General features: G+C 46.6%; 2 protein-coding genes across 2 annotated transcripts in view; both read left to right on the top strand.

Moving 5' to 3' along the window:
• LOC115331337 (hemicentin-2) overlaps positions 1-4,139 on the top strand; it is a 152,171-nt gene extending 148,032 nt beyond the window's left edge. Inside the window, exons 15-16 of the mRNA XM_042289730.1 lie at positions 123-347; positions 1,289-4,139. Of these exons, the coding sequence (XP_042145664.1) occupies positions 123-347; positions 1,289-1,452 (389 nt within the window). The 3' untranslated portion in view covers positions 1,453-4,139. The remainder of the gene's footprint in view (positions 1-122; positions 348-1,288) is intronic.
• Positions 4,140-6,376: 2,237 nt separating this feature from the next.
• Positions 6,377-12,637, top strand: part of LOC8030972 (putative surface cell antigen sca1) — a 75,757-nt gene continuing 69,496 nt past the window's right edge. Inside the window, exon 1 of the mRNA XM_029993442.4 lies at positions 6,377-6,597. Coding sequence (XP_029849302.2) covers positions 6,543-6,597 — 55 coding nt within the window. The 5' untranslated portion in view covers positions 6,377-6,542. The remainder of the gene's footprint in view (positions 6,598-12,637) is intronic.

Below are 12,637 nucleotides of genomic sequence, written 5' to 3'. Positions count from 1 at the left end.
TTAGTGTGGATTGGGTGGATGCGCGGTATTCTGCGGTAGAATAGTGCAAAAAAAGACAAAGACGAGAAAGTAGGAGCATGGCATCTTTGGAGCGTTCCTGAGATGTCCGTCTGTTGGGGCAGGCATGCTGTACGGCTCCTCGGACATGCTGGACGGCATGCACGGGGGTGGCGGCAGCGACGGGCCGGGGGACCTCTGGGTGAAGGCGGGCCAGGGGGAGGCTCCCCCGCCCCCCGAGTCCTCCTACCAGCCGTACGACTCGCGGCTGCCCTCGGGCTACTACTACCAGGACGACTACCAGGGGCTCAACGAGGACGTCATGAACCTCAAGAACAGGGAACACCTACGTGAGTCCCCTTCACAGCTGCCTCTTGGGCTGTCTGTGTTGCTTCTGGTCTTGCGTTTTTCTCGAAAAGTGGGAAGGGTAACAAAAAGACGACTTGTTTTCTCTGCTCGGCCGAAGCTTGAAATTGTTTCCTTGCGTTCCGTTAATCTCTACAACTTTTGAAACTCAATTTTTTTTTTTCTGGGAGGTGGTAACAAATATGTGATATACTGTTTTTACTTAAGTAATAGGCACATGTTTGTGAACAAGGTGTCCATGTGCCTTACCTTCTCACAAAGTGCACATACAGTCAATTATTGTGTTCTATGCAGAAATATTAGCAAGTAATCGGGTCAAGGAGACGATTCTTGGTAAAAATACGGTCTGCTCAAGGAGCACTTTTGCATGAGGGCATTCTTTCGGTCCTGTAATTCAGTGGGCTCATTGGATCGATTGAGATGATCGTCTATCTGCATGCTCCATTGGAAAGTGGACGTGCATGCTTTGTTTGTGAGCAGCACATCTCTTACTCGAGTAAATACGGTGATTCTGGTGCGTTTGGAGCTCATCTAGATGGCAGATGGAGCACAGTCTTTTGAGGGTATTATTATGAGGTGACATTTGGGACCTGTCTTTTTTTTACATAAACCTTTTTTTTTTTTAGAATATCACTAGCCATTTTTTTATTCTCCATTTGCAGAGTTGTTTCCTACGTAGCACTGGAAAAATTTTGGCAACCTCAGGCCACTCTTTTCCATGAGTGTAAAGAATGAAAACGAGCACTCCTTTATAATATATTCAAATTCAAGGAAAATAGGTTTCCAACTGGGAAAAGGATGCATTTCCAACATTGCATCGAAGCATAAAAATCACGGACAGTATTAGGATTTTAAGTCCCTATAGTTGCACGTCCCCGGCGTGATTAAGTATCTTCTAACGGGATCCTTCTTCTTGGACTTTCAGACTCGCCCTATTACGATGTGAGTGGCCTCCCAGATCCGTACGCTGCAATGGGCGACGAGGACAAGAATCAACAGATCTCGCTGTCCTTCGACGAAAGCCTCGAATCCGGCTACTCCACACCGAACTCTCGGAATCGCCGCATCGTGCGAGAGATCATCGTGTGAGAGAGGTGTTGCGGAAGCGGGGAACCCCCTTTGAAAGACAGCAGAGTCTGTGGATGGACGCTCAGAAGCTCTCAAGATGTGCATGAGGTGTGTGCGTGGCAAAAAAGCCTGTTGGAGCTTAGAAACTGTGCGCAAGGAAGGACTTGTTCGGCACTGTTGCATCTGTGACAAGCTGGTGTGCCTTTGGTAAACCAAGGGCAGCAGGAGGAAGGAGGAGCTTACAGAGTGTGCCACCACCTGTGTTCTTCATCTTCAAGGGAGCCTGCGTTGGCAAACTGGCGACGACCACGCGTGACTGTCTCGTCGCCCTTACATCATGTGTTGACTGGCCTCCCTCAAGTTGAAACCATGCGCATGCTGTTTTAGGCATGATTTGAGCAGAAAGTCCTCATCGGCAGAGGAACCGATAATGACACACAATCTGCCGGGCGTTGAGAATGTGGCATAGTTTGTTTTGCATGCATGTGTATGCTTGTGTTTTTGCTCAAAGTTGCGTATCTTTGTTCGGGATGATAGTATTGACATGCTGTTTGATGTTTTAGTTTTTTTTTCTCTTATCCCGTTTTTAAATTGGAGGCGCGTAAAGAACACGAGTCATACAGTTGTATGTTTCCGGGGGCCAAACTTTATTCAGTGTTCTCATACGCTCATTCACATCTCCCATTTAGCGTAAGGAATTCAGAGGGCTCAGTGGTTGCCAGCAATTGGAGTTGCCTGTGTTGCTCATATTTACTTCTTCTACATCTTCATAGTTACAGTTCAAGGTTATTATCAATGTTGTAATGCAAGCTCCTTTTTTTTCAGTCTCCTTTAAGGTTAAGGGTGGAAAAGAGAATGAGGTAACTTGTCGGGACATTGGTGCTGACAAAATTTCCGTTGAATTAGGACAGAAATTTTATTAACGGCAGTTTCGTTAGCTCGAGGTAAAACTCCGACAGTTGTGCTGAGTCAATGCTATGTCAGCAACAAGTGCTCATTTTAGCAGTCTAGGTGATATGCTGATTGCACTGCTATGTTCATCACACTTTGTAACATTTGTTATGTCCAATGGCTGGCTCTTTTTCTGTGTTCATCCATTCAATCGGTTTTAACTTCCTTGTGCATTGTGTAAAGGTTGTTATCCATTTTTTAACTTTTTTGGTACGTGTAATGAGATTTTTAATGCTCATATTTTCATTTTGTAAATAACAAAGTGAGGTCACACTTTGTACAGGCAAATTTTTTTTATGTGTTTTTGTGTTTATTAATATCAGTGGCTTCTTAATGGAGTGACCAGCTAGCTCTCTTGCTACTTCAAGTGGTAGGAATATACCTGGGAGCAAGAATGAAGCGTGAAAGCAAAATGGTTCAAACCCCACATTCTTATGCAGATTTCTAGCTATAAGCTGACTTCTACTCAAAACATAACATTTAAGAAAAAAAGAACTTTTTTTTGTAGTGTTTAGAAATGCTAAAATGTAAGCATCAAAATGGAAAATGCTCATCTCTTAAATCAAATGAGTCCACTATATTAGAAAAAGTAAAGCAGATGGCCATAGTATTCACATTTTAATGATTAGCCCAGTGTTGTTTTCCAAACTCAGTGTGAATAATTCATTAGTTTTCATAAGGCAATATAAATATTGAGCATTTCTTAAACTTACCATACCATGTTGTAGTAGGCTGATTTTCTTGATGTTGTTTTCATTTGGTATGTTGCACATGACTGCAGCAAAGCCGTAAAGTAGAGATCTCAGAACTAGAGGTATGTTCAGAGTAACATCACCTGCACAGTACACTGGGCCCGACTAACGGTCCCAAAATATAAAGTTGTTTTGTGCAAATGCCATGCGCAATCTTTTTTGTAACGCAGCAGTTTACAAAGAATGAACTGCCCAAAATAGCGGATCGACGAAGTGCAACTGATATCTTGCCAACCTCGCATCCTATTGCAATATCGTAAGGATTCTACTTGCCTAGACTTGCCCTCGTACATGATTAGTGACTAGGATTTGTATAATTCATGTATGTTAAGACAGGCAAAGCTGCCAATGTTTGTCTTAACTTCAGGAATGTTTATGGATTTCTATAGAGCGTTCAAATCAGCTTTATACATCAGAATAATGGTGTACTGGTGTCTAGAAAGCCCTGGGCATATAAGTTTAGGGACGACGCAATCTGTCTGGCTTGTAGTCTCCTCAGTTTTAATAAAACTGCACAGATTAAATGGAGTGAGTCCAGCCACCTGCAGTAAGAGCTTGTGAGCTAAAGTTTGAAACAGCAAATAGCATGCAGGTAAAAATTGCATGCAATAGCGTCTTAGGTGTAGCCTACCAGTGCAACGAGCTGACTGCATTTTTAACATTTTCATACTACTAAAGTGCCAGTTGTATAATGGTGAACATCAAGATGCTTCAACGGTTACTACTTAGGATGACATGTTTCTCTCCACACTATTTTATTTTTGTACATGCTAAGAAGCAAACCACTTCAATGACCTGCACATTGAATGGCTTCGGAAGACGAAAAAGAATGTGCCTTACCATATGATTTTTGTACATGGCTGTATAAGTCAAAGTGTTGTTGACATCTAAATAGGTGACAAACTGTTATTCTCATATGCCACAGTGCCTTCTGCTCTTCAATGACACTGTTAGGTCACAACAAACTCTTGTATGTCATTGTAAATAAACATACATTCTATTCTTCGTACGAGTTGTATGCATTCTTGTCAAGGAACCTGAGCTATTTCTTTAGGGGGAGCGAAGTTTTTCGTCAGGAATCCAGAATGTAAATTCCCATTTCTGTAAATTTCGAGGTGTCGGAAAAATGGCACACAGCTTGTATGCAATAGTGGCGCTTTTTCGCTTTCCGCTCAGGCAGAGCATGAGCACCACAAAATTTTATGGGCTAAGTTGGTGCGCAGAATAAGGAGATTCTACCGCACAATAGTTTATATTACAGCATTTCAGCCATGAGAAAAACAAAAATCGGCAACTTGTACCTTTTGGCTAAAGCTTCCTTCAGGGACTAGATAACAAAGAAAGGACAATAGTAGGCGCCCTGCTGGAAAAGAAGAAAAAGAGCTGAAATCTTATTTATTTTGATTCATAAACTATTGTGCAGATGCTAGTAGTGGAAGAAAGTTTCAATGTCAAATTTCACTGGAAATCCACAATGTGAATGTAGAAAGTGAGACAAGACAGGTGGATTTTGATCCAGAATTGAGTGTGCATGAATGAGCAGCTATATATTTATCTTGAGCAACAATCAATGAGTACGGACGAGAAGAACACACTAGCAAGAGCAGCCCACTGAGCGCAAACGTCTTTCCCAGACACCTAATATATGAGGTTACAGGGATGGGGTTTTTCTGCTTGATATTTGAAGGGCAATAAATATGAATACATGTAGAATGCAAAGGAGGGTCATTTTCTTTATTGCTGTAGGTTGCTCTTCACCCCGCATACTCGAAGTACCGCATTACCCATCCTAACATGGCCCAGGAAATAGCCAGCACGAGCTTAGAATAGGTACTTACGTACATCGCACCTCCAGAATAAATTGAAATATTTTAGATGCGGAGCATCTCTTGCTCGGGTCTATGTCCCGCGGCGTCGTAGTCCGCACTCACACTACGCATGCGCAACTCTCCTCTTTCCCTCTCTCCAACAGCTGCGCGTTAGGTTCGCTTCTACTCACACCGCGCGCGCATGCGCAACTCTTCTCCTCTAGTCTCCTCTCATTCAAGCGGTAGCGCGCGCAGCGAAGGGCACGCGACGCTGAGCGCAAACGCTTGAAGCGAGCGGCAGACCCTGAACTACGGGCTACGGCAACGAGAAGCGGCGTCCATTCGTGAACGTCGAGCGGCGGATGGTGAACTACGACAACGTGAAGCAGCGGCGGTTCGAGAACGTCGAGCAGCAGAACCTGAGGTTCGGGACCGTGAAGTTCAACGTAAACGTACGAAGCGAGCGGCGGAACCCGACCTTCGAGAACGGCGCGTTGGTTCGTGAACGTCGAGCAGCAGAACCTGAGGTTCGGGACCGTGAAGTTCAACAACGTTACTAACACCGTTAATAACACCGTTAATAACGATCCGCGATGCTCCGCATCACCCCATGGTTTTTCAAACCTCGGTAATGCAAATTCTTTCCCATTTAAAACTGGTCATCTACAGCACTTAGTTCATTACCAAGCTTTACAAACATGTGCTTTTCTCCAACGATTCAAATCGCATTTCTGAGTAATGTCCTCTCAGCTAAACGTGATCTAGCTACCCCAAGTCTCCAGGATGTCCACTCAATTTTCATATTTTTTGTACAGTGCCGTAATTTCGAAGTCTACATTAAAAACTGCGTCCCGCTATTTCAGCTTCTCCGCTGCAATGTTTCTAAGGGCACCAATGAGCAATGTGCAGATTGGTGCTCTTGTGTACCATCGTGCACATTGGTGCTCATAAGGTTCTGTCCCCAAAGTTGGCTTCACCTTACTCACGGGTTTGCCCCTTTTCCCAAATTACAGCTTCTCTGCGGTGTTCGAAAGAGCATCAATGAGCAAACGAAGCACATTGGTACTTTAAGATGCTCACATTGAATCTCATTGAACCTGGCCATGCTGTCAGTGTGAATCGGCTTCCCAGTACCAAGGACGTCCGGCTCGTTCCATCGTGGCACGGCGACAGCCCATGGGCCATCCACGCGGATTCGGCGGATCTCGACCATGGCCTACCGAGTGCCCTTTATTTTCCAAATCGCCGGTCATTTGGCCCGCGTCAAAAAACCGTGCCAGCGTCCCGCCGCAAAACGTCGCCCATTGGAAGGTGTGCAAAGTGGGGCGCCGTTGCGAGCGCGAAGGTGGCGAGAAAAACGACAATCAACGCGAGAAAACGAAAAAAAAAAAAAAAAAAAAAACTTTTTGGAATTGGCGCGGTGCGTTTTTGTTTGCCAGAGGGCGTTGGCGCTCGTCTGGCTCGGCGAACGAGCGATGAGCAGTAGGTCCCGCGCCTCGGCTCCTCCTCAGGCGTCGCCGCCGTCGCCCCTGTTGCGCCGACGCGCCGAGCATCCAGCGCCCGACAGTTGGCCCTGTCGCGCAGCCAGTGAGCCTTCGTCATGGGTGGAGTGGTGTCCAAGCTGTTCGGCAGAGGATACAGGACCAACGAAACCGGTGAGTGCACGCCGCACTTTTCTGTCGCCTTTCCAGCTAGGGACGGGAAGCCGTGCGCCCGGTCTTGATTGTCATCGCTTGAGGATGTCGGCCTCTCATCCCGTCTCGCGGCCCGGGAAACTCATCCTTGGGACGTCCTGCCGCCAGACATTTGGGGCATTCGACCCGATGCCCTTTAGAGGCGTTCCTATTTTCTAGGTGTCCTTGTCCGCGTTCTGACTCGTCGGCTGTCGTGTAGGTGTCTCTCCTTTGGCCGTGAGCTCAGCTGCCAGCGAGCATCTGGCAGGATGGGTGCGCAGCCGGGAACAGATGCGGATCACCCACGCGTCTGCATTCTTTCGCGGCAGGGAACACGTCTGGGAGGCTTCAGCCTTTCTTCCATCCTCGTTTTTACTTTAAACATAACTTGATTTTTTTTTTTCGAAGTATATATTGATATTTTTATTCTGTGGTCCTTTAACGCCCAGTTCTTGGCAAACTATCGAACAAACTGCGCACTAGCGCTTCGTGCCTTCCTTCGATATTCAAGCGGACGCGACTTGCCGCGATTATCTCGAAAGCGCAGTAACTTTTCTTTTCTTCATTCGAAAATAGATTTTTATTAACATGTAAGCAGAGTCTACACGTTTGCGCGATATAAATGGACATACTGGTGTGCTTTTAAGCACGCGGTTATAGGCAGCAGCTGTCGGACAGATATCTCGAGCTATATAACTTTACTGTCACTATTTAATTTGCAGAAATATACCATTATCCCCATAAAATATCCACTGCACTTTCCCGCACTGCCCATTGGCTACGCATACTCATGCTTCGCATTTGATTGGACCAGGAATTTTTCCCCCGCCAATCACCTTTCAATGATCAAGATGACTGGCCGCCATTTTGTCATTCGAACCCGGAGTTGTCGATTGGTCGTTCGAGTAATATAATTCTAGGCTTCGCTATTGGCTAGACTTATCTCAATGAGGCAGCATCGAGTGTGCAACGTCATGGCGTCTTTTTGTGCGTGCGTTATCTTCGGCTGCTCCAATCCACGACATGCTTCGATCTAGCGAGTAGAGTGCGGCTCGACCTTGCGCTTTTCATTTCTGTCAATTGTTCGTGTGCCTCGCATAGCATTGACTGCCCCCCCCCCCCCCCCCCCCCCCCCCCAATTATCACATGTAGATGTCGTATCACTGAGGTGGCTCAAAGGCAATGTGGTGACTGAGGCAGCTATAATACACCGATGCAGCAGCTGAATTGCCGGTTCTTTTGTGCTTTAACGAATAAACTAATAAAAAAAAAAAACAGTAACCCTTTTTTTTCTTTTGTTTTCGACTTCTTGTCAAACACGTGGGACCCATTCAATTATTAATATTTTCTGGCAAAATAGATGGCCTCACCGTTTGTCGGGTTTCGTTCAGAGCGCGTACAGTGTCGGCGAGATTGCCACTAATTGATCCACGTGGTAAGTCCTGGAATATCGGCTATTTTGCGTATAAATCGCCATCGGCTTTGTATTGCCTCCGGGGACGTCTCCAGGTAGCTCGTGAAACATTCATACTTTGTTTCGGCGTAAGTCATAATAAGGCAGTCAAAGGCTGTAGAATACATATAAACGAGCTACGACACATTAATATCAGGCCGCTTTTACTACGCCCGATTCACTGATTTATCCAGGATTGTCATCTGTGTGTATGTGTGTGTGTGAGAGAGAGAGAGAGAAGCGAGAAAGGGGGGGGGGGGGGGGTAGAGTAGAGTCACGCACATTGCGTAGGGAATGCTGGATGATCGTACGAACACAGGAAGACGAGGAACACCGTGACGTCGCGCTTTTGGCGCTGCTTGGTAGACTCCATCGGCTGCGCTCTGAGATAAGGTAAAACAAAATATATAAACAACAAATTCAGAAGAAAGAAAAAGAAAAAAAAAGCTTAATAGATAGTTTTGAGTCCCCATCAAGGCCTCTAAACTCGTCAAGCACAAAGTTGAGGCCGAAGTTGACGGAGCGCACTGATTGGCCTCTCACGCCGATGACTTCGCGCTTTTTTCGCCGACGTCCACTCGGCGCTCTCCGCCAACTTTCGGCTCCAACTTTGTGTTTGACGAGTGTAGGGCCCCCCACATGTACGCATTTCGGACGACAGCTGGGCGTGGTGTCTGCATTCTTACTGTCTGGGCTTCCGTAAAACTAGAGCTCGCGGCTGGTCGCTGCACGGTCACTAAGAAGCAGGCAGGCCCCGGCGACGTCTGCGCGACACCGCATTGTTTTTCTTCGCCTACTTGGGAGCACCATGCGGGCTTCTATTGTTAACGGGCTCCTTTTGAGCGCGGACTGCTCACGGCTGCCTTCACGGGTCATCGCTCCTCCGATATGCCAACGTACGGGTCTGCCCTTTCTGCCAGTTCCGCCAACGGGAAACTCTATTGTCTATCTACGAGCACCATTCAAACTACTATACCGAGAAACACAACGCGTGACTCGTTTGACTAAGAACTCCTCTGAGCGCTCCTGTTGAAAGAAAGAAAGAAAGGAAAAATATAATAAGCTCTATTCATGAAATCGTACTCTCCAGAATATTATATCTGTTCGTTTTCTTTTTTTTTTTTTCTTTCTTAGTTTGTGTCGAGGTTACAGACATTGTGTTCATCAGTGAAACAAAACGTCCTTGTACCGTTTTGTTTCTCTGATCGTGACTAGGGGCTATATCGGTGGCCGCGGGTGTGTTAATAACACCGCAGCTCGGAGCGGGTGAGGCGAAAGTTAGCGAGCACCCGGAAGCTCAATACACCCCCCCCCCCCCCCCCCCCCCCCTTTCGAACTGGGTGGTCATCGTACCGGCAAGCCGTCGTGTATCACTGCCGCATGCGTGGCGCGCTTTAAAGACCCCGGGTCCCGCACCGGCTAAATTCACTGGGGCTTCCTAACTTCGCGGTGTCCAAACATACACACCAGATGATTGCGAGAATGAGCCAATCAAAATAATATGGGCCAACGCTTCAACGAATCAGCGTTATTCCTCGCGGTCGGTGCGTTATGACTCACGAGTTCATCGCTCTGCGCTCCCCACTTTTGATTGCAACGTCTCTGACGACGACCATTGCCCTATAGAGACATCGCTCACGGCCACGGCGGAATGAAAGAAGGGAAAGAAAGAAACTAGCTCTTTTGCTTTTGCCACTTCCATGATTTTTCCCCTCTATCTCGAAACGCCTTCGTGCCTCAAATAGTGCGAGGTGGAGAGTGCGGGCAACGAGCGTCCGCAACCATTATTCCCGACGTGGTCAACCGTTGTGACGAAATTCGGACTGGCCGCTGCCCTCGTCAGCCCCTATTTTTCTCCGTTGACCTTTGTTTCCTATTGCCGAGCTGCCAGGCCTCAGAACCGCGGACTGGAATAACCAGAACTCCAGTGTCCTTCCCGTCGGACAAAGAGCGTCGGCGGAATTGGGGCCGGGGCACGTGGAACCGAGGGCTTCGCCAACTGCCTGGCACGGCCCCGTTCCTGGGCAGAGTCGTGGACGCCGGTGCCAGGAGCTGTTCGGCCCCGAACCGATGGCCCCGTGCGCCCGTTTTGTCAACAAACGTCTGGCTGTTGCTATGGCACCTCCCGGTAACAAAAAACAATTGATTTAATGTTTTTTTTTTCTTTTAAATTGATTTGGCAACGTGGGGAGGTTCAACGCAGAACGCACAATTCCGCCCGCAAAGCGTCATCAGCTTGCGTCCAAACATCTTGCCTCGTCACCCGTTGCTCACAAGTTGTCACCAGTGTTGGGTAAAGTACATTTAAAAAAATGCGTGAGGTACGAAGTAAATGCGAGGTTATGTACTTTAAGTAAAGTAGTAAGTACATCGGGCGCAATGTACTTGAGGTACTATAAATACAATATATTAAAGTGCAAGTACTTTTTAACACAAGCTTCGATGATGCCCTCTCGTTTCCCTATAGTGTGTTTGTGTGTGTGTGCGTGCGTGCGTGTAATGTCCCCCAGAATCTTTCCATTCACATTGTGGGTGAATGTGTTCGGTGCATTCACATTGTAATTTTTTTCTCAGAATGTGCGACTTATCCCGGACCGTAGCTTTTGTATTTAGACATCTTGCATGTGTAAACATCTGGCGTCACAAACTCGGAAGCTTACTGGCATGAATTTTACGGGCATGCATCGGCAGTTTACGGACGTAAATTACGAATATAAGATTTAACATGTGTATACCTTCCTCGAATGAGACGTACGGTGCTGGCCAGCCATCTGAACTGGAGGATGCTCGCTGCCGTTCTTAGGAGGGTCTGAGCCGATTCGATTGTATATTTACCGAAGGCATGCTGCCGAATAATCCCAACATTTTCGGTGCAAACTTGGAGCGTGTAACACTGAAACGAACGAATTCGGTAGGGTCCATATGCTTTCATCGAGAGCCGCATTCAAAGAAACCTGATGCTTGCGGTCTAAATAAGCGACCATGCCAGTTACGAGAGCGCGGATCGTATACATGCCGTCTGGGTAGTTTTCGCGGGACCCGATTTAGCCTTTAATACCCAGAACAGGGGCTCCGGAACCGCGGGGGGGGGGGGGGGGGGGGGGGGATGGCAGCAGGGGCAGGGCAGTGGGGGCAGTCGGCCTTACAGGTTCTAAACGAGTGGGGGCATGCCCCCATACGCAAAGCTGTTATATATATATATATATATATATATATATATATATATATATATATATAGAGAGAGAGAGAGAGAGAGAGAGAGAGAGAGAGAGGTAAACTACACGATGTGACATGAGCCCTCATGGACGTCGCCCCCACAAATATCAAATACTATTCAAAATGTCACAAAAAAAATAAAAAAAGAAATACACATTTTTTTTTTTACCGCGAAAATAAACTAGTCATCCCCGAACGCTCATTCTCCGCCCAAAGGTAGCGCTAGACGTCACAACCAGATGCCAAAGTTTCAGCCCGATCCGATACGTTATTCAAAAGTTATGAGTGATTTTCTTGAAAATTTCAATGGGAAAATGGTGGCCGACGGAGTTTTTGAATACATGAAGCTCTATGGGCACCAGAAACCGAGAACGAGCGAAAATTGGGCTCCATTTTCCCATTGAACTTTTCAGAAAATCACTTATAACTTTTGAATAAGGTATCGGATCGGGCTGAAACTTTGACATCTGAGCGCTACCTTTGGGCGGAGAATGAGCGTTCGGCGATGCCTAGTTTTTTTGTTGTTTTTTTCAATATAAAAAAAAAAAAAATTTCATTTTTTTTTTGTGACATTTTGCACTTTTGGAGCCCCTGACTCAAAAGCTTGAAAATTGCCTTTAACAAAACTGCGTTTCCCCGAGGCCGGTTCACAGATACATCGCAGCGCTAATTCAACACCAGGAACAGCGCTGATGCAGTGCTGACTGGAACGCAACTTAGCGATGATACAGCTCTGTAGCAGCGCACTATCACTAACATACACCGTTGTAAGCCAGCGCAAAGTCAGCAAGGTCAGCGTTATTCCCAGCGCTGACTATATAATACCCCTGAGGTAGCGCTGTGGTGCATGTGAAGACAGGCCTTAATGGAGAAACGCTTAATTGCTGCCACATTGATACAATAAAACAACAACAACTATAGATAACGACGTTGACGGATACCTTTCCGTGATGTCAGAAAAAAGAAACACAGGAAGATCCGTTGGTGCATTTTTAGGGAACGCGTTAGCATGACGCCTGGGAAACGCCGCACGGATCCCCTTTTGGGAATCGCTAATGCTGATCCCTTCGCACTTCTGTTTTGCCTTTCTCTTTTGCTTCCTCATTTTTTTTTTCTGCCTCTTTTTGGCCTCGTTACGGGCTCAGTGTTAGCGTTTCCCTAAGGGGGAGGGAGGTGTGTGGCATTGCCCAAGGGCATTTCCAATGGATCCTCCAACGCAGTGGTTCTCGACCATTGATGTTTCCCAGGCTTCTTGTGAATCGGCGGAGATGATGGAGGACCCAGGTTGAGGTGAGGGGAAGGAAAAGGTATATGTTATTTATGATAATGATTTATTAAACGGATAACACTAAG

The sequence above is a fragment of the Ixodes scapularis genome, unplaced genomic scaffold (genome assembly GCF_016920785.2).
Source record: "Ixodes scapularis isolate PalLabHiFi unplaced genomic scaffold, ASM1692078v2 PGA_scaffold0__279_contigs__length_252992795, whole genome shotgun sequence".
Lineage (NCBI taxonomy): Eukaryota > Metazoa > Arthropoda > Arachnida > Ixodida > Ixodidae > Ixodes > Ixodes scapularis.
This window is presented reverse-complemented; position numbering and strand designations above follow the sequence as displayed.